The following is a 22,881-nucleotide window of genomic DNA, read 5'->3' as shown; positions in this document are numbered from 1 at the left end:
TACATTTGCATTATATAATAAATACAATGGATAAAAAGCTTTTACCTTTGAAACGACGAGACTTAAGCTGGGTGTAAGCAGAGGGGGGCAGAGTCTAACGCTCAAAGTTAACACGGCGATAGATATGCTATTGGTCTTACAGTGTTACAGTAACTCTTTCAGTCAGGGTGCAAATCACGCAGATACTAAAACATCATCCTCTTATTTCTTTCTTTACCGCTGCTAGTAATTTTAGAAGCTATGTCTAACAGATAAAGTTTGCAAAGTCTTCACAACATTCCGTTTTTCACTCATTTTCTCTCCTTCCTTCCATCCTGTCCCATCAAGCTAGATAAAGGCGTTCGGCCAATAGCATATCGGCATTTCTGTGATTGACGTGTGACGCCGGCCAATAGCATCTCCGTGAGTGAGACCGGGTGACCTTAATCGACCAATAGCATATTCGCATCTCCGTGACTGACTGATAATTATTCGCACTTTTTTTTTTAAACGGTTGGAATGTATTGACAATTAATTTAAAAAAAACCACACATTTAAACCAATGACAATTCTTTGTCCTGCAATCGGCACATTTAATTTCATGTCAGCTGTTTTTCCCTTTAGCTGTACAAACACTACACTTAAATGGTAATATATTTAGACACCGTGAGTGAGACAGTCAGTGTGACGTTGTAAGACCAATAGCGTTCACGTCATTGACACAAGTATCTACTGATGATAGATGATGTCGCTACTGTTGATTTTATTGACGCAATTAAACGAAATCATTTCTACATACTAAATGGCCGGCATGTCGACTTGCTCGCAAAGCGAGAGGTTTGTTCGTAAGCGGAGGACAAAAATCTCCCTGATCCACGCTATATATATATATATATATATATATATATATATATATATATATATATATATATATATATATATATATATATATATATATATATATATATACGAAAGCTGCGCCTTTTTCCTCATGAATTTGAGACCTGTGCCTTATAGTCCAATGCGGCCTTTATGTTTTTTTTTTTTTTTCTAGCCACCAGCAAACAAATGTGTTAATCTGTTTGATTTAATTTCATTTAATGGAACAACAATGAAATAGAACTGAAAAGATGTGAATCAATGGCTGTGCTCAAAAAGAGTTTTGAAAATATATAGTTAAAAATATATATGCCTAAATTTAATAAGAGAATGTATAAAATTTTGGGTAAATTTGTGACTTGTAAATTTTATATACAGTACACTGTATATATGATTTTATTTATAAAATTATGCTTGTATATATATATATATATATATATATATATATATATATATATATATATATATATATATATATATATATATATATACATATATATATAAATTATGTGCAATGTGTTTTTATGTTCACTAAAATAATTTTATCAAACAAAGGGAGTTAAAAAAATGCTATTCAAGTATTGATTTCAATTTTGAACTGCTATTTAACTAAAAGTATTCTGTTCATGTTGAAAATATTCATCCACCCATTTTCTATAAATTTGTTGGGACCAAACATGAAGGCATGTTTAGTCTGTTAAAGAGTGGATGTTGCTGTTGACAATCACAAAAAAAAAAAAAGATAAACTTCCATGTATCATCTTTTTGCGGAAATATCTCACGTTATTACCTGTGGTTTATAGTCCAGTGCGCCTTATCCGTGACAAAAATCTTTTTTTTTTTTTCCTCATATTTTGCTGCTGCAGTTTATATACCGGTGCGGCTTAAAGTCCGGAAAATACAGTACTGTATACAGTATAGTGGGTTTCACAGGCTATTTTCTGGAGCATTTAAACAGCAATAAACCCACATCAACCATTGAAACTTATAAATATATATACTGTATATATAAAAATAATAAACTAATAATAATTAATAATCAATTTAAGTTATTGGTCCACAAAGTTTCATGAAGTCCACCAAGCTTCATGTTGGTGCGGCCTATTGGCAACGGATGCGGGATGGTGGATTCAAAAGGCAGGGACGCTGGATGAGATGAGCTCAATAAAACGATTTTTTACTCGCAGAAGCTGGGTGGAACATGAAACACTAGAGCTGAAACGCGCTTTATGACAGGTGACACAAATTACACTAACAACAGACGCCAGGGAAAAACAACACGTCATCAAAGCCAAAATAAGTCAAACACCGCAAAATAAAGACACAACAGGAAAAACCCAGAGGTGACACAAAAAGCAGGCAAGCTTTAACAAGATTGCACGCAGACTTACAAATTGCGCTTTAGTATAAGAATATCATTTTATTTCTTTACCACTAATTGAATGTGACCAAACTAAAATTACGAAAATATATTAAAAATGAAAAAAAAATCAAATGCTCGACTTATAATGCGTGTCTCCCACTTTTTTCAATACAAAATTCATTCTTTCTTTCCTCTAGAAGGAAGAGTTTTTAGGTAGAGGTAGAGTTAGAGGTAGAGTTTTTACGTTTTATTTCCAATAATAAATCCTTTTGTATTGACATGGACGGCAATTCTGAAAGTCGCATCAGTCCAATTTCCATTTTGTTCCTCTTCAGCCATTGTGGGTTTAAAAAAAAAAAAAGCTAGTAGTAGTAGATTTGAATTTTCTGCTAAATGTCCACAGGTCTGGCTTCGATGTACGCTCTGCCTCACTGTTGCCATTAGTTTCAAAAATAAAAGTTTTTTCACATCATATCATATCAGCTTGTGGTTGAGCAACATGTTTTGCTTTTTTTTAATTTATTTGTAACTAATTTTATTTAACTACTTCCAATGGTATACATGGTGGATCAATATAGCACCACCTTTGTGCAGCGAGCATCGATTCACCTCACGTTCAACGTGAGTCCTCTAGATGGCGAACTTATTCCTCGATTGATTATTACAGTTGTCTATTAAGCATTTAGGGCCACTAACATATCCAACTGCGCTTGCGCAGAAACCAGCGCCATGATGATGTGAATGCCCTGGCTTCTGGCAAAGGCAGATTTCACACAGCATAGCGACACAAGTTAAAAACGCTAAAAACTCTTAAAGTAAAACTACAGCACTACAAGGAGGAGCGTAACCAAATGGAAATGACATTAAAAGAACTGAATATGGAAAATAATTTTATATATAAAATATATATACACCCTATATTTAGTAAAAATAAATGTATGATGAAATTGACTTATTGTAATTATAATTATTAGTTTATTATAATATGGCAGAAGTATTAAAAATTGTAGTGGAATGTGTGAACTATGTGCGAAATAGTGCTCTGAGGCACCGCATCTTCAGTGAGCTGTGCAAAGAAATGGGCTCTGAATTTGAGGTACTTCTTTACCATTCGAATGTTCGGTGGTTATCCCAGGGACAGGTGCTGAATCGTGTTTTTGCCATGCGTGTGGAATTAGCCCAGTTTTTGCATTTTTTTGTTGTTGTTTTGAGTTCATTCACTGTGTTGGTTTTGTTATTGTTACTGTTGGCAATTGCAAAAAAATAAGTAACTCAAATAAAAATTATGAATTTCATATACCATCTTTTTGCGTAAAGATCTGATATTATTAGCTGGGGCGTAGTCCGGTGCGCCTTATCCGTGACAAAAATCATGTTTTTGCTGATATTTTGCTGCTGCGGCTTATGTACCAATGCGCCTTATAGCCCGGAAAATACGGTATGTGTGTGTATATATATATATATATATATATATATATATATATATATATATATATATATATATATATATATATATATGGGGTATATATATATATATATATATGGGGTATATATATATATATATATATATATATATATATATATATATATATATATATATATATATATATATATATATATACACATTGTTTTTTTTTGTAAACACACAATTGCAAGGCACAACCCACAATAAAGTTGAAAGGAGATCTGTATTCAGGTAACATTTTTCAGCTTTTTCCACTGCAGGTTGTGTGTGCGGTGTGCATGTGGGTGTACAGTATGTTCATGGCCATGTATGTGTGCGCAAGTGCATTTTTTTGCGAGCATGTGTGTATAAGTGGTATTTTTCCCTTGGAACACTTTCACTCAAAATCCTTTCTCTAATGTGCCAGTTGAGCAGGCAAAAGACAGCTGTTTCAATACTAGTAAAATATATATATATATATTTATACCCTTGGAATTTTTTTTTTCATTTTTGTAACAACCTTTTAATTTTTGCAAATGTCTTCATGATTTATGTGGCCAACAAGTCAAAGAATCAAACCAATGGAATATATTAAAATTTAATGGGTATTTTATTGATGGAAAACCAAAAATAAATGCTATGATCAAATCCTTGTCCAATTTCTTAAATAGCAATCAATACTATAGCCTTTATTTTTTGTTAAACTGACTCCGGATGATTCCTGTGTCAATTTTGCATTCCTCCTGTGGAATATTGGCCGCGGTCAGGTTGGTGGTTTCCAAGCCACTGTTTTCATCTTCAGGTTTCCTCACAAGTCCTTGAACTCTAGTTGAACATTTTAAGACATTCACATCATTGTCCTTGTCCATTTCATCACCACCATGGCAGCGTGTTTAGGATTATTGTCCTTCTGGACCATCCTGTTGTGGCTGAGCTGGAGATTCTCTCTTCTCCTGCGCAGGCCGGTTATATAGCCTTCATGGTGTAGTATGCAGTCATCCTTTATGACCGCAATTGTGACTGTGACGTCAGCTTGAAGGCATCCTTTCTGACGCAGGAACTGTGAACTTATCCTAAACAAAAAGAACACCATAAAATAGAAAAATACATGCACAACTTAAAGGCCTAACTCAGAATAAAGACAGAGCACAACAGTACCCCCCTCAACGAACGCCCCCTGGTGGACCCCCCGACTTACTATGGTGAGCCCAATGAAAATCGTCCAACAACCCCTGGTCTAACAACCTCAATTGCGGGACCCACGAGTGTTCCTCCGGCCCATACCTCTCCCAATCCACCAGATATGAACCCCTCTCCCTCTGCGTCGGGAGTCCAGGATTGCTCTAACACTATAAACTGGATCGCCGTCTACCAGACGAGGAGGAGGCGGCCAGGGCACAACGCACAGGAAGCAAATGGCTTGAGCAGAGAGACATGGAAAACCGGGAGGACCGGGTGGCGAGATGCAAGTCACGGGTTGACGACCAAACTTCCTGTCCCGGATGGTACTGTGGAGCCGTAGACCGCTGCTTGTTTGCCAGCTGACTGTTTGCCAGCTGACTGTTTCGCTCCACCGTACGTGTGAGCGCGGCCTTGGCGTCTTTCCAAACCTTCATGACCCGCTGAAAGTGGCTACAAAGAGAAGACTCCACAACCTCTTTCTCCTGGGAAGCAAAAACTGGTGGTTGAAATCCATAGACGACATGAAACTGAGACTTGCCGGTGGCGGATGAAGGTCGGGAGTTGTATGCATATTCCAGCCAGGAGAGGTGAGTGGCCCAGGCGGACTGGTTCTGCTGGAAGACACATCGCAACGAGGCTTCAAGTGCTTGATTACCACACGACCTGTCCATTGGACTGACGGTGGTAGCCTGGTCAGACTGTTGGATGACCCCATGGCCCGCCTGAAAGCTTTCCACAGCCAAGACAATGTCGGTAGGAATGCCGTGCAGGCGGATCACATGCTAGATCATGAGTTGTGCAGTTACCATGGCAGACGGCAAGCCCTTGATGACCACAAAGTGTACCATCTTGGAGACCCTCTCCACCACTGTCATGATAGTAGAGTTGCCCCGTGATACTGGCAGGCCTGTGACGAAGTCCAGTGCTATGTGCGACCACGGTCGAGACAGAATTGGTAGCGGGTGCAGCAGTCCGGCAAGCAGTGGGTGCGTCGCCTTGCCCCGAGCACAAGTGGTACAGGCGGCAACAAATTCTATGATGTCCCTTCGCCAGCCTGGCCACTAGAAACGCTGACTGATCAGATGGATCGTCCGCCTGGTCACATGATGGCAAGCCAGTTTGGAACTGTGCCCCCAGTCCAACACCACCGTCCGGAGATTCGGGGTCATAAACAAATTGCCGGCAGGGCACTTGGCGTGACCGGATTCGACCGCCTGCTGGACTCGTTCGTCCAGCTCCCACCAGAAGGCCCCGACAATTTGCTCGCGTAGGATGATGGTCTCTGTGGAATGCTCACATATTTTGTCCTCATACACCTGAGACAGAGCGTCAGGTTTGCCATTCTTGAAGCCCGGTCTGAAGGTGATGACATAGTTGAATCGAATAAGGAATAACACCCACCTGGCTTGACGTGGGTTTAGACGGCGTACCGTTTGGTAAGGAAGGTTTTTGTGGTCTGAGTAGATGGTGAAAAGGTGTGGTGAACCTTCCAGCCAGTGCCTCCATTCTTCCAGTGCCAGGACAACTGCCAGGAGCTCTCGATTGCCCACATCGTAGTTTCATTCTGCAGACAAAAGACGGCGTGAGAAGAACAAACATGGATGTAACTTGCCGTCCTCAGTAGACCGCTGGGACAGAACAGCACCTACTCCAGAGTCGGATGCGTCAACCTCAACAGTAAACGGAAGTTTGGGATTCGGATGCAAGAGAACTGGGGAACTCATGAATCTCGTCTTAAGGTGATGAAAAGCGTCCTTGGTACCCCACGTGATGTGTACTTTGCGAGGTGAGTTTTTTTCAGTGGTTCAGCCAACATACTATAGTTACGAATGAAACGCCTATAGAAATTGGCAAACCCCAGGAATCTTTGAAGCTGATTTCTAGATGTTGGGGATAGCCATTCGACTACTGCCTGGATATATGCTGGATCGGCTTGCAACTGGCCCTTCTCCACAATGAAACCGAGGAACAGGACCGTTGGCAGGTGTAAATCGCATTTCTCAGCCTTGACAAACAACCTGTTCTCCAGCAAGCGTTGCAGAACCATGCGGACATGGTGCCGATGATCCTGCAGGTTTTTGGAAAAGTTGTCATTAACCATGTTCTGGAACACGGCAGATGTGTTAGTGAGTCAGAACGGTATGACTAGATACTCGAAGTGTCCTAGCGGTGTGTTGAACGTGGTTTTCCACTCATCTCCCTCTTAAATGTGAACAGGATGGTATGCGCTGCAGAGGTCCAGTTTGGTGAATATGTGGGCCGGATGCAGTGCCAAGAACGTGTTGTCAAGCAAGGGTAAAGGATACTTGTTTTTTACCGTAATGTCGTTGAGACCACGGTAGTCAATACAAGGAGGGAGAGTTTTGTCCATATTATTGGTAACACAGAACCCTGCAGGGAACGGTGAGGTAGTGGGACAGATATGCCCGGCGAACAGAGAGTTGGAAATGTAATTGCAAAGAGACCCTGCTTGGGCGGCGAGATTTTGTACAATCTTGCTGCCGGATAGGATGATCCCAACACGATGTCGATGGCGCAGTCATATGAACGGTGTGGCGGTTGAGCGAGTGTCTGATCTTTATTGAAAACCTCACGTAAATCGTGGTAATTGGCTGGCACCCGTTCTAAATTGATTTCCTCACATTTTGGAACGGTGCATGGAACTGGCAAACTCCGCGGCCCGAAGAAAATTTGCATGACACAACGGACTCAAACTGTTGATAACCGGTTTAGTCCAATTGATACTCGTGGTTATGTAAAGCTAGCCAGGGTAAGCCTAAAAGGACTGGTGCACGACGGATGGGCATGACGAGGAGTGTAATTAGGTCATGGTGATTCCCCAAAACTATGAGAAAAACTGAACCTGTCTGATGAGTCACTTCCACCAGCGGGTGCCCCTCTAGATTATTGACCTGTTTAGGTGTGTCCAAAGGGATCAGAAAACATCCCTAGGCTTTAGCCAAAGTAAAGTCAATGAAGTTGTCATCTGCCTCCAAATCAACCAAAGCAGTAATTGTTTGCCGACTGTTAGCGTATACCACCACCCCGCCCAGCTGCAGTCGCCGACATGGTAGGGTTGTCCGTTCTGCCGACCGACCAACCCACAGTCTCTATTGTACTCACAGTTCTTGGATGTAGACCCCTAATGAGTTGATTGACAGTGAGTGTTGCGGTCTGGTCGCCGTGTGCATACGGAGATCACATGACCTGGTTGACCACAATAGAGGCAAAGGTGTGAACGTATCCGACGGTCCCTCTTGCCTCGAGTAAGACAACCTCCTCCAATTTGCATGGGTTCGCTGCCGGCAGCTGTCTCCTCTGGAACTGATGCAGAAGTTGCGACGGTCCCTGTTTGGGAAGTCACCGTGAAAGGCAACAACACGGCATCTCTCTCTCTTCTGCGTTCTGTAGTCAATTGTCGAGCCGAATGGTCAGCACAATCAGCTGTTCTAAGGTGGTGGTTTCATTTCAAGCGCCGAGCTCATCCTTTAATTTAGTATGGGGTCCACTGCAAAAGATTCCTCGTAGTGCTGTCTCTCCAAAGCCGATCTCCGCGGCCAAGATGCAGAACTTTACGGAATAATCAGCCACACTTTGGTTGCCTTGTAAGTTAGTGGTTGTTGGTCAAACACAAGGGAACATTGATGGAGGAATTGTTTACAGATGCTTTGCTCACCTGAGTAGCGTGCCGGATGCGGAATGGCTGGTTCCCGGCCTGTCGTCTGTGTCTCGTCGCTGGAGCCTGAGCCGGAAGCCGCTGGATTGGCTTCTGGAATACAAGAGGCGACCATTTCCACGCGTCTTGCAACTGCGTCAATAGCCCGCTGTCGCTCTTCTTTATTCTACTGGTGTTGAATATTCTACTGGTGTCGACCAACTATTTGTCCCTGGCAGGCTAGAGCCTTGCGTACTCGTTCCGTGTCCGCTGGGTCCATGTTGGCCAGGTAATTCTGTTACGATTTTCCTTGGAACTCGATCGGATTCAGGACCCAAGCCAGCCACACAAAATTCCTTTTCGCTCCCTCGCAATCGCATTCTCGTGCTCAACATCTCGCTCTCGTTCGCGATACTCCTCCCTCCCTCGCTCAACATCGCGTTTGCTCATCATCGAGCTCTCGCTCGCTCGAGTCGTCCCCTGCGCTCGCTCACTTCTGCTCACGCGTTACGTTTGTGCCACAAAACCAGCCAATCAGAGCTTGTATGTAATATATATTACACTAGAATAGCTCCAGAGAAAATAATAAAGCTTCAATATCATGTATGAAATTATATAAATCCTCTCAATATATATATATATATACTGTATATATATATATATATATATATATATATATATATATATATATATATATATATATATATATATATATATATATATAGTTTATTTCTGTGTTTTTGCACATTTTGCACCCTTCCATATAACTTTAGTAAATAATAAACAATTTAATTTTGTAAGGGATGCCACATTTATAATGTGCTCATATATTTCATTCTTATGAGGAAAATTAGGTGGCTTGACCTCACCTAACATCTGAATTTCTGTTGCAGGACTCTGAAATGATGTCACAACCAGAATCAGATCAGATTCCTCCAATTGAGCTCAAGGTAATTTATGCATCATTTGTGTGCATATGCATGTAAGTTTCAAATCCCCTTGCTTTGTGCCTAAACATCCACTTAGTTTCTATTTGTCTTTGCTTCATGTCCATGTTCTTTTACTGTTATTAGACCTTAGTGTTAGTTCTTTATTTGTGTAGTTTTTACTTTGTCATTGTGTTATTTCTAAATATGTTCAATTTTCTCAAGTTTAGGTGTAGAAATTGTTTAGGATTTAGCATTTTTGCTCATATACAGTACCAGTGATATTGCCATATACAGTACCAGCGATATTGCTTATCCATCTGATTCCTTATGATCCTTCTGATTCTAAATATGTATATCACGGGTTAAGAGAGGACCCAAGAGCACGCACAGACAGGTAAGTGCTGATAAGGTTTGTTTATTGCTTGCCAGACGACAGTATGGCAACTTTGGTGGTGGTTCAGAATCAAGCCTAGTTGAGGCACAAGCAAGTCTAGTCGAGGTACGAGCAGGCAGACGTGGACGGAAGGCATGTGGGAGGTTAAAGTCAGGCTAGGTCGATGCACGTGTGGACAAACAAGGACAACAGACAGGCGAGAGGTCAGAAACAGGCTAGGTCGATGCATGTGTGGACAAACAAGGGCAGCAGGCAGGCGAGAGGTCAAAGACAGTCCGGGTCGGTACACATGTCGACTGGCAAAGAAGAGTGCTGGAAGGCTTGGCATAACAGGACAGGACAATCTGGCGAGTGCTAGAGAGTGATACGGGGTTAAGTACTGAGCAGGTGACAAGCCGCAGCTGTGGTGATTTGGCTGATTGGCAGGGGAGGCAAGCAGGTGTGGTGAGGTCAAAAAATAGGTAACTGGACTGGTGGACTGTGACAGTGTGAGGAAGTGAAAATGAAGTCATTATGATTGGTCTCAGTTTTGGGGGGGAACAGTTTCTTAAAAATGACTAGTTTTCAATTGTCCTCTGACTGCTGTTCATGTCAAGGCATATACAACAGTGTAGAAAAAATCTTTAGATTGTGGCAGAGCATTACACAGTGTTAAAATGTTCTTACTTTATGTGAATAAATCTTCACTCAACCATTTGTCTCTAAATATCCATTACATCCAAATGCCCAAACCTGATGTGTATGTCTAATTGTCATCACAGTGTCAACATTGTTTATTTGCTAGATAATACAATTTGATTTTGCAATAGTAATTTTTTGCAGTCTGCACCTCTGGAACTGACTGACACGGGGAAGGGTCTCCAGTTTCAAACGGCCACCCCTCATCTGGTTAGCCTAGGCAGTGGAAGACTAAGTGTGTCTATTACCTTGCTGCCACTCAAAGAAGGTAAGGGATGTTATGCAGTATAACTTACTCCAAATTCTTGGCTTCAACATTTCTTTTAATTGAGCTTCACAGATTCAATATGTGTGGTAAAGCAGAGAAAAAATGCACTTGGTCTTCGGTCAAAAGTTCTTTTGGAAAAACTGATGGCGCTACTGAATCATAGCATTTGAGCATGCAATACCACAGTGGATAATTCCCAAATACAGAGCTTTTGATCTTAGTTTTCTACCTCCCTCTACAGCAGTGCTTCTCATGTAGTTTTTTGGAAAGCTCCCCCACACCCCAAAAAAAGAGAAAACATACCCCCTCCACTCACTGCGGTGACTATAAATGAGATTATTATCTATGAAAACTATATAAATCTACCTAAAATAGTATTGTTTTTAACATTAACAAAGGAAAAAGCCATTTAAATCAACTTTCAGAATTGTTTTATTTTACTTTTTACAGGTGTTTATACAGGTTACAGCTCATCCCGATTCTGAAAAAAAAAATTCCTCCTGCAAAGTGCTTTTGAAAAGAAAAATGTCAAACCTTATTCAAACTAGAAGCATTTTTTGAACCAACTGAACAGTTTGAACCTAAAAAAAAATAATATTAACTAAATAACAGGGTGGCTCTGTGGAAGAGTGGTTAACACGTCCACATCACAGATAAGGGACACAAATTCAATTCCAGCTGGCTCCAGACTTCCTGTAAAGAGGTTGCATGTTATCACCGAGCATGTTCCCCCCGCATGGGTTCTCTCCGAGCACTCCGGCTTCCTCCCACACTCCAAAAACATTCGTGACAGGTGTACTGGACACACCAAACGCTCCTTAGGTGTGATTGGGTGCGTGAGTGGTTGTTCGCCCATGTGTGTCCATTCAATTGGCTGGCACCCAATTTAGAGTGTCCCCCGCCTACTGCCCAAAGTCAGTTTGGTTATGCACCAGAAAGCCTCTAACCCTTGTGTGGATTAGTGGCTATAGAAAAATGAATGGATGAATACATAACAATAAACATAAATTGATCTGAAACAACACCAATACCTGAAGAAAAGGGTCTAAAAAAATAGTGCTGTTTTTTCCTAAATCACATCTATCATTAATTAGATTTAGATTTTATTTGTTGTTCACAGCGATTGAAAAAGTTTAGAACTAAAACACACTTTGACAATTAGATCGTCACTGCACCCTGATGTCAAAGATGTGCAATTACACTACACAGCTAGCTTCCTTACATCAACCCCAGCTATCGCATGGTTGTAGGGAAACAGGACTGCTCGATAGTGTGTATTTGTGTTTATGTGCACTGTAAAATTCTGTACACACCCTTTCTTTTTCTAACTCAAATTTCAACTTATTCAATACCATTTTACTTTCATGAGATTGCTATTCAAATGAGAGTGACAATTTTACATTGGGAGCAAGAGGTCGTGTGAACAATCCCATTAAATAACCTCTTTATCAAAGTTTCTCTTGAAAATAATTTAAAATTGTTTTTAAAACTCCCATCATAAAAAAGAATATTTTGTATTTCCTATGTATGCCAGTTAGTATCCAGTTATATGCAGAATATAAAAATATTAATATTTAATTTAGAATTTATAGTTAACTAATTTTTGATGTTCAAGGTGTGACGCGTATAGGTCGAGAAGATGCACCAATTCCTCAAGATATTACCATCCAGGGTCCTGCAATCGAAGCTGAACACTGCCTCATTTTCAATGAAGGTCATTACCAGTTTACTTTCCTTGAGTTTCTGTCTTCTATGTCTAATGATATGTATTTAAAAAAAAATGAACAGGTAAAATTAAAGAACTAGATTACTTGATGGCAGTAGACTAGCACTAGTCAGCGAAATCTGATTTATGCTGTCTATGAAAAAAAAAGTTTTTTTATTTTTTATTTTTTTACTCCCTCAAATTAGAGTCTGTAGACTACGAGGCGGGCTCTTCTATCTCTTGGGCTGATGTCACCTAGGTGGTCAACAAACTCCCTGGTGTCAAGGCCCTAGGAGTGGATGAGATCCGTCTAGAGTTCCGAAAGGCTCTGGATGTTGTAAGGCTGCCCTGGTTGACACTCCTCTACAACATTGCATGGACATCGTGGACAGTGTCCTAGAATTGGCCGACCGGGGTGGTGGTCCCCCTCGGAACCTCGGATTCAGGAGGAACAGTCTGGTTTTTGTCCCGGCCCTGGAACAGTGGACCAGCTCTACATCCTCAGCAGAATCCTGGAGGGCTCATGGGAGTTCACCTGACCAGTCAACATGTGCTTTGCGGACTTTGAGAAGGTGTTTGACTGTATCCCTCCGGGGGTTCTGTGGGGGGACTTTTAGAGTACGGGGTACTGGAGGTCCTGATATGGGCTGTTCGGCCCCTGTATGACTGATGTCAGAGTTTGGTCTGCATTTCCAGCAGGAAGTCGAATTTGTTTCTGGTGAGGGTTGGACTTAGCTTCAAGTCGGCTTCAAGTATCTTGAAAGTAAGAGTGAGGGTAGGATGGAGCACAAGACCGACAGGCGGATCGGTGCACAGGGGATGCCCCCTGTGTTGTGAACGCTGTACCAATCTGTTGTGGTAAAGAAAGAGCTGAGCGGAAATATAACGCTCTCGACTCATCAGTCAATCTACATTCCTGCCCTCACCTATGGCCACAAGCTATGGGTCGTGACCTAAAGAACGAGATCCCAGGTATAAGCTGCCGAAATGAGTTTACGCTATAGGATGTCCGAGCCCTCCCTTTGAGACAGGGTGAGAAGCTCGGTCATCCAGGGTGGACTCAATGTCAAGCCGCTACTCCTCAGGGTTGAGAGTGACCAGTTGAGGTGGTTCGGGCATCTGGTTAGGATGCCTCCTGGATTCCTCTCTGATGAGGTGTTCCGGGTATGTCCCACCAAAAGGAGGCCCCAGGGACAACCCAGGACATGCTAAAGAGACTGTCTCTCGGCTGGCCTGGGAAAACAGGGGCATCCTCATGTTTCCCCAGAGGAGCTGGATGAAGTGGCCGGAAAGAGGGAAGTCTGAGATGCCCTGCTTAAACTGCTGCCATAGGTGACCTGCCTGCGGAATACAGCGGTAGAAAATGGATGAATTAATGAATGATAGTGTATAGTGTATTAGTGGTATCTTGACTAATCACCTTCTTTCCACAGGTGGTGTGATTACCCTAGATCCATGTGGTCACCTCTGCAGTCTAGATGGAGTACAGGTCATGGTGCCCACACCACTCACACAGGGTAAGCTTAGTTTTTTAAATTAATTAATTAATTAATGTGTAATGACAAGATTCAATTGATCACCATCTTTGTTGATTTAAAGAAAAACATGCAATAGGCACTTTGAATCTTTGCATACAACTGCAAAACAAATTTCACAAAAAACAATTGGTTACTTTCCTACATGGCCTATTCTGTTGACCAAATTCGTCTACTCATGATTAAGCTTTCATTTGCCTCAGTTAAATCGAGCATTTTGGGCAGGTTTCTATATTTTAAACATGAGACTAATTTTGACACATTGACGCCTTGGAATTTTGGCCTGGAAATGTGTTAGCCAATTGAAGAAAGCAGTAAAGTAGCATAAGTGGAAAGTAGTAGAAATGAAATGGAATAAGTGAGAAGAATGGCGCAAAATAATTTTTACTCTTAATTTGAAGGTGTTTTTGACCAGTTTTTACAGTAAGCAATGTAACACAAAAATGTTCTACAGAAATGCAATTGCATATGTGACGCCCCACTTGTGCATGAGGCAGTTTGCAGCTCCGCACCACTGTCACTCCGATTCACTACAGGCACTCAGGTGGATTATTTCTTTTTTTATAGCAGCGCTGCAACACAGTGTGACAAGGAGCATTTGTGAATCACTGTCTCGCTCAACCATCTGTACACTCTCCTCATATAACGAACTATTTTTTTAACAACTAAAAAAAAAGCTGTTTCTTTAATTAATGGCAACATAAATAAAACAAAACAGACAAACAAGAATTTTAAAGCTGAGCCAAAAGTCCTATCACTACACACAAGCACAGGGAAAACATACACTCGCCGTCAGAGTTGAGATCATATTCAAACCATGAACCACAAAACAGATGTTCAGTCATTGGTAAACCCTCGTTTGTCTTTTGAGGTCCAACTATGCTGCCCCCTACTGGAAGATAATTCAAAAAGTTGTGGAATAACCATCTTGTGGTCACGTGTGTGTTTGTGTGTGCATGTGCGTGTGTGTGTGTGTGTGTGTGTGTGTGTGTGTGTGTGTGTAAGCCTGTTCTCATGCTCTGTGGTTTAACTTAATTCAAAATGGTTTAGATTGAACTACTCCAATGACTCACATATTCCAGCAAATGCAGAACTTCCAATATGCTACTGTACAAGTCAGAGAGATCTGTGACTAACTTTGACACTTTTTTTTCCACTTATGCTTACTTGAGTCGATTACTGTGGGCCTCCATTTTATGAGATTAATCCATTCCGCGGTTGGGCTCGTAAGGCGAATTCACCGTATGACGGGCAACCCAAACCTATGTAAAATAGCTAATGTGTTTAGAACCCCATGTAAAAACATCAAAATTGTACATACATATTAAAAATTGGTCCCAAAATAGTATATTAAGTGCTATGTATATATAATATACATGTATACAATCAGAAAACGTCATAAAAATTATAGAAAGGATTTATTTACCGCTCTCTGTGGGCCGTCACCTTATCGTGGAGGAGGGTTTTGCGCGTCCCAGTGATCCTAGGAGCTAAGTTGTCTGGGGCTTTATGCCCCTGGCAGGGTCACCCATGGCAAACAGGTCCTAGGTGAGGGACCAGACTAAACACGATCCAACGACCCTTAATGATGAATAAAAAAAATTGATTTACGTTTCCCTCGCCTGGATGTGGGTCACCGGGGGTCTCCCTCTTTTTTGGACACTCGGGTGAAGAGAGGGGCGGAGCTGTCAACTGATCAACTGAGCTGAACTGAGCTGTCAACTGATCACCACCTGGTGGTGTGTTGGCTCCGATGGTGGGGGAGGATACCAGTCAGACCTGGCTGGCCCAAACGTATTGTGAGAGTCTGCTGTGAACGTCTGGGGTCAGAGTCCCCTTTCAGAAGAAGTTTCACCACCCACCTCCAGCAGAATTTCTCCCACGTCCCAGGGGAGGCGACATTGAGTCCGACTGGACCATGTTCCACGTCTCTATTGTCGAGGCGGCTGATCGGAGTTGCGGCCGAAGGTGGTCCGTGCCTGTCGTGGCGGCAATCCCCGAACCTGCTGGTGGACACCAGGGGTAAGGGATGCCGTCAAGCTGAAGTAGGAGTCCTATCAGGCATTTTTGGCCTGTGGGACTCCAGAGACAGGTATCGACTGGCCAAGCGGTGTGCGACTTCGGAGGAAATTCTGGTCCAACCTCCGGTGTCTCAGGAGGGGAAAGCAGCACACCATCAACACTGTATATAGTGGGGATGGGGCGCTGCTGACCTCAACTCGGGACGTTGTGAACTGGTGGGCAGAATACTTCGAAGACCTCCTCAATTCCACCAACACGTCTTCAGGCATCTGGTTAGAATACCTCCCAGACGCCTCCCTGGTGAGGTGTTCCAGGCATGTCCCACATGGAGGAGGCCCCGGGGATGACCCAGGACATGCTGGAGGGACTATGTCTCTCGGCTGGCCTGGGAACACCTTGGGATCCTCCCGGCGGAGCTGAATGAAGTGGCCGGGGAGAGGGAAGTCTGCTCTTCCCTGCTGAGGCTGTTGTCCCCGCGACCCGACCCCTAATAACTGGAAGAAAATGAATGGATGGATGAATTCGTTTACCTTTGAGTGGCACTTGTTATGCCCATATTCCCTTGTAAGGGTAGCCTAGGTTAGGCTAGCTTCGTATTCCTTGATTATCTCCAGCTTTGTTTTAAAATAAATCATCTTCTTACTTCTCTCTTTAACATCACTAGCAATCTTGAGGCCCATGGCTAACCCATTCAAGTTTGAATTAAGCAGTAAAATGCATCATAATTACGGATTTATAACCACTCTTGATAAAAGAAAGCTTTACCATTCCATCATTTTGAAACGAGTGAGGCCGACCAATAGCAGACCAGCATCTTCGTGAGGAGACGCCGACCAATAGCAGACCAGCATTGTAGTGACACATGGAGGCATTGACGGCAACTGAAAATAAGTGCAATTACCTAAAAACGCCTGCACATGGATACAAAACAACACAAATACAGCCAAGCCCCTAGGGTCATGATGGTTGTTTTTGTTGCAAAGTGGGGAAAATACCACAATGAGGAGTTGAAAAAACTCAGCATTCCACATCATAACATGAAAGAAAAACGTAAGCCTTTGTCAGTTTGAGTTGCCTATCTATTTTCTTGCTGTGCTTGGCCCATTCAAATATATACATTGCCTTTCAAATGTCTACATGGGAGGCATTGTGAAAAAGAAGTCATGTAGAAAACATTTAATTTAATTCGGCAGAGAGATAAAATATAGTTCTGAGTCAATTGCACGAACATACACACATACCCGTTGAAGAGTTTGACGATGTTGAGGAAGTGATATTTCTCTTATTTTGGATGCTGAACATTGACCTGGATTAGCATCACTTACTTTTACTGAAACGACAGGTGATGTCACTTATTATTCAATAGTAATGTGCACACTTTTGGCAATCAGTCACAACAACAATGAAACCATGTAAAGAGAAACTAGATACAGTATACAAATCTAACAACCACAGAAATGTTTATTGCCACATTACTGTCCAAAACGCTGTATTTGCTTTGAAAACAATACAGTATATGAACTTATTAATGGTAGATTTTTTTTTTTTTTTTGCCTTTCATACTTTTGTCGTCATTGGCTTGGTGGGATTTACATCTAAATAGGATAAATCTAAAATACTTGAATATGAATCTTAATGTTGGCAGCGAAACGTTTAAAGTATAGTGCTATATATTAAAAAAGGGAAAAAAAGAAAAAAAAGCAGACAAAAGCAGCACTGCCGGGGGAGGGGCATGAAATGTTTTAGCGCAATCTTCGAACATACCAACTAAAAGGGATGTGGTATTGTTTTACTCTTCGAAATGTCTATAGTTCAATGGATCATTCTTCTATTTTGATGTTTAATATTCTATTAGAAATGTTGAGTGAGGATTTTATCCGTTTCCCACGGATTCATTTTCAAACCCGCTTGTTGTGCCCCGTTTCCCATTGTGTTTGGTACGATCCACAGCTGGACGTAAATCAGTGAACTTTCTTCATCTGGCGAAGCCGAAGATGAGTTAGTTAAAGGATTAGCAAGGCAAAATCATAGGTACACGTGAAAATAACAAGAAAGAAAATAGTATCTTGCTGTTCTTTCTTTTGGAATAAATTTGTTGCCATGCCTCACTCGCGGTAAAAAGCGAAAAAGAAAGACGTTTTTTTCTGCTGTCGTCACCGAATGAGACTCAAAAGGTTAGTAACACTCGGTAGTTTCTAAAAGTCATTTAAGCTTGGATGGACATTTTCACGTTTAAAAACATTACAAAGCGTGTGCTTACTTTTGACTGGCAGTGTTTATTCATTGCTGCATAGGTACACTTGGCTTGTATGCTTGTTTTATGTTTTCCACCTGAATGTATACTGTGGGTAAATATAAATTACCTTGCACCCACGTACCTTTCAGATTTTTGTGGAGCGTGATACGTTCCGTGAGTTATTATGGCATTTCCCCCGTCTGTTCTAAACAATGGGAATTGGCGTATATGATGGCCATCTGCTGACCCTTATTGTTCTGAATTGACCACATTGAGCAGCCAGAAGTGAAGTCGCTTACGAATTGATGACATTGATTTTCTTTTCTTGGATAATAATTTATTACAGATGATTACCAGCAATTAATCGTCTTGTTGTCCTATTTACCTGCGTGGGACACATTGGCACTCAACCGAGCACTTAACTCTACTTTTCTAAAAACGTTTAGTTTTTGTATGTTGCTAGGGAATGTCATTATTCTCGCGTAAAGTCAAATCGCTAAGTCTCCATGTCACCTTGTTTTCACCATGAGTGACAATTACCTTGGACGCGACTGTAAGTGGCAGCTGGCAAGCGACGCTGGCAAGTGTGTGTAAAAGCAACACTGGCTCAAGCTGTGAAGACTCAATTTTTAAACTACCTGATGCGTGAAAACGATCCCTGTTTTATTCTCCAGTGTTTTTACCCCCCCCCCCCCCCCCCCCCCCCACACACACACACACACACAAATACACACCCTACACTTTACATGTATCAGTGTTCAAACTTTGAGCTGCATGCTAAATTGGCATCGCTGTTTGTAGCGTGTAATTTTGATTTATGGGTTTTGGATAAAACGTGGATATCTTTTTAACTTGTGACTGTCCCAATCAACACCGACTCCCTTGAGAAAGCCCAGTCTGTCTTTGTTGGTGTTACTGTGTTACATGTGTGCCTCAGAGAGCCTTTATATGTGGTTTTGAGGCCAATTTACACTTCCCATGGGAACCCAGTGGTGTGTGTTGTCCATCTCAGTATCTTTGTTTTGAATGAGCATGTTTACATTTAGTTCATTCATCTCTGTTGCACCCTGAGACATTCCTATTTTATGACGTTATTAAAATATATTTATGGCTGTACTATTAGGGGAGTATTGGGGGCAGCCTTAAATAAGGATGTAAAAAAAAAGTGAAATTACAAGACTTGCCAAATATCGATGGGGTAATATTAGACACTTGGCAAAAATCCAGCAAGAGACAATTTCAGTTTGTGCTTTTGGGCTTCTGGAATATACAAAAACATTTGCACAATCAAATACAAATGTTTTATGTTGTGACTTTATTTTTTGACAATAAGATCTTCATTTTTGTGATTGCAGTTTTTAAGATCTTCATTTTTGTGATTGCAGTTTTTACCTGATAATGAATGTTGTTCTTATGTTTTGATTTTGTTCGAGTGATTTTGAATCTGCACTATTTCATTTTCAGTGAGCCCAAATATTCTTTAATAATATGAGCCCATGAGGCAGTTCGTCACTTCTTCTAAGCAAATGTTTGACACGAGGTCAGTGTATTTGGTTTATTTCTCTATCTAAACTGATGCACTCAATTAGGCTGTGTTTGCACTGATGCTAATTAAATAGAGAAATAATTTAGAGTTTCCTCTCTTGTAGAATTTTGGTAAGAGTGTAATTTAGTACATCTAGAGCTGAAGAAATTGAATCCAGATTCAACTCTAGACAGCAACATCTGCTTCCTCAAAGAGTCTGAGGTTGGACTTTGTTGCTGGCAAGCTTTAAATTATCTTATAAAGGTCTTTACTGACTATTTCCAAGTTGTTTTTCTTTCAACATGGGAGGCAGTGTTTGAGACAACAACAAAAAGGTATTACCAATGACATTTTATGTGATCTGCCGTCGGTTTGTGTTTTAAAGAAAGACCCCGTATGGTGAATAAAATTGCTACTATCAATCTCGTATTTGCGCAAACTGTTCCATTTAAAAAGTAATAAAATCATTAGTTGGAATGTTTCATGTCTTCTGATGAGAGGAAGTTGAGAGGATTCATGTTGCCTGTGAACAAATGATCCCAGCACTATTGCACCCATGCATTTAAACAGATGGCAGCTTTAATTGTGAGTAGGACATTTGAATTTTACAACAGAAAACTGCATGTGAGGTGTGCATGCACATGTCTTCGTGTTTCCCCATGCTAAAGACTAGGGGTGGCTGTTGGTCACAGCATGCAAACCCAGGTCTGGCTTTGATAAACACGTGTTAGCTGTTAGTTCTTGTTTGCAATAGATTGTTTCGTCACAGGGATCATCTTTTTTAAGTACTAAATGTTGCCACTTCCTTACAGTGCGCATGTAACACTCGAAAGAGTGTTTACATAAGTGATGCATTTGATAGTTAACAGCGCAGCTGTGCAGACTCAACATTGCATGTGTGGCCACACTGCCTTGCACAGAGAAATTACAGTTTAGAGGTGCAAATGACCTCTTTTTTGCCCTCACAGTTTAGACCTATTGCACAAGACCTTCAACTTAAGTTGCCAAAGCTGAGGAGAGAATTAAAAAAAAAAAAAAACTGCATAAAGAGAGAGGATAGGAAAGATGAGTTTAAATATTCTGTCTTACCATTTGTCTTCTCGCTATCCTATTCCTGTCTCAGAGGTTTGCTATGACGTCAAGTCAAAGGAATCTGTTGCACAATAACTGTAATGGATTTTTGCAGTCAGAGGACTTTGCCTCCATAGATACTCTGGGTTAATGCAACATTTTTTTTGTGGTTTCTCACTTAAAACATTCTTACTGAAAACTAGTTTTTTAATAGTGGGTTTGTTTTTCTTTTTTGTTCAAAAGGAAAACATTCAAAACAGGTTGGGGAGACGCGTGTTGTCTCGTTAAAAAGGATGCTAAACTAATGGTTATTTTGTACATAGCGTTTTTTAATAACATTTATTTTTTTATGCACAAATTTTACCTTTAAACATTAATTTCGATGTTTGCTGTCAACTGAAAATATCATGTGCTCAAAACTCAGATAATGGCCAATCACAGCTTATCATGTGAGTGTCACATGCTCAAACCCAGAAACCGGTGTCATTACCTGAGCCTAGAACGCATGTACAGTCGGCCCCTGGTTTACGAACACCCTCTTTTACGAACATTTCGACTTACGAGCGTGGACCGCGGAGTTTTTTGTTCCCCACTTGCGTACAAACCTTCCGTCTTACGAACATTACGACATGCCGGCCATTGTATTCGTACATTTATTTTCACTTTGCTTCGTCAATTAATTTAAAACTTGACGCTTATCACGGTAACGTTGAACGCTATTGCTCTTACAATGTCACAGTCACTGTCTCAGTCACGGTGTCGGTCACGGAGTCAGTCACGTAGATGCTATTGGCCGGCGTCACGTCAATCACAGAAATGCCGATATGCTATTGGCCGAACGCCTTTATCTAGCTTGATGGCACAGCTGGTCGGGACGGAAGGAAGGAGAGAAAATCAGTCAAAAACGGAAGGAAGGAATGTTGTGAAGACTTTGCAAACTTTATCTGTTAGACATGGCTTCTAAAATTGCAAGTGGCGGTAAAGGAAGAAGTAAGAGGATGATGACAATAGAAACCAAGCAGGAGATAATAAAAAAATACAAAGGAGGCACACGCATAGTTAACCTTGCTCGTGAGTATGGACGTAACCGCTCGGCAATCTTCTAAGGGGAAGACTTTCCTTGCCGGGGGACGGGCCTCGCTCGACAACAAAATGGAGAGGCTTCTTCTATTATGGATTAAAGAGAAGGAAATCACCGGTGATATGTTTTAGTTTGAGAAAAGTTCCCGTTTAAGAAAATAAATCAATAAATTCTACGGGTTGGTCTCTGCTCTCCTCCGTCTCCGCTCGGCTCAAGTCACGTCGCCCCAGAGGAAAATGTCATTTATCCTTTATGTATTCATGTTAATTTAATTAACTGCAAAGTAGATTATGGTATTAATTTTAAGTGTGTGTATATAGTCGTGATGGTTATAACTATGATTTCGCCACACTTTGCCAGTCAATGTGTACGTACAATTGACCGCGCTTTGCTACATTAACGAAATCATCTGCTCACGCACATCACATTAACGCTGATATGCTATTGCTCTTACAATGTCACAGTCACTGTTTCAGTCACGGAGATGCCGATATGCTATTGGTCGAACGCCTTCATCTAGCTTGATGGCACAGCTGGTCGGGACGGAAGGAAGGAGAGAAAATGAGTGAAAAACGGAAGGAAGGAATGTTGTTAAGACTTTGCAAACTTTATCTTTTAGACATGGCTTCTAAAATTGCTAGTGGCGGTAAAGGAAGAAGTAAGAGGATGATGACAATAGAAACGAAGCAGGAGATAATAAAAAAAAAAAATAAGAAGGAGGCGCACGCATGGTTAACCTTGCTCGTGAGTATGGCCGTAACCGCTCGGCAGTCTTCTAAGGGCAAGACTTTCCTTGCCGGGGGACGGACCTCGATCGACAACAAAATTGAGAGGCTTCTTCTATTATGGATTAAAGAGAAGGAAATCGCCGGTGATATGTTCTAGTTTGAGAAAAGTTCCTGTTTAAGAAAATAAATAAATAAATTCTGCGGGTT

The 22,881-nt window shown here is 41.3% G+C and overlaps 1 protein-coding gene across 4 annotated transcripts in view; it reads left to right on the top strand.

The window, feature by feature from the left end:
- Window positions 1–22,881, top strand: part of phldb2b (pleckstrin homology-like domain, family B, member 2b) — a 93,542-nt gene that overhangs the window by 5,583 nt on the left and 65,078 nt on the right. For 3 of the 4 annotated variants that reach the window (XM_088401639.1, XM_088401638.1, XM_088401637.1), the window contains exons 2-5: window positions 9,396–9,452; window positions 10,648–10,771; window positions 12,387–12,485; window positions 13,910–13,993. In XM_088401639.1, the coding sequence (XP_088257765.1) occupies window positions 9,396–9,452; window positions 10,648–10,771; window positions 12,387–12,485; window positions 13,910–13,993 (364 nt within the window). Of the gene's footprint in view, window positions 1–9,395; window positions 9,453–10,647; window positions 10,772–12,386; window positions 12,486–13,909; window positions 13,994–18,002; window positions 18,208–22,881 lie in introns of those variants that run through there. The other variant, XM_088401643.1, reaches the window with a different exon arrangement.

The sequence above is a fragment of the Hippichthys cyanospilos genome, chromosome 19, assembly GCF_059441005.1.
Source record: "Hippichthys cyanospilos isolate Australia breed blue-spotted pipefish chromosome 19, RoL_Hcya_1.0, whole genome shotgun sequence".
NCBI classification, from domain to species: Eukaryota; Metazoa; Chordata; class Actinopteri; order Syngnathiformes; family Syngnathidae; genus Hippichthys; species Hippichthys cyanospilos.
The sequence above is the reverse complement of the archived record's forward strand: the minus strand, read 5'-3'. Positions and strand labels throughout refer to the sequence as shown.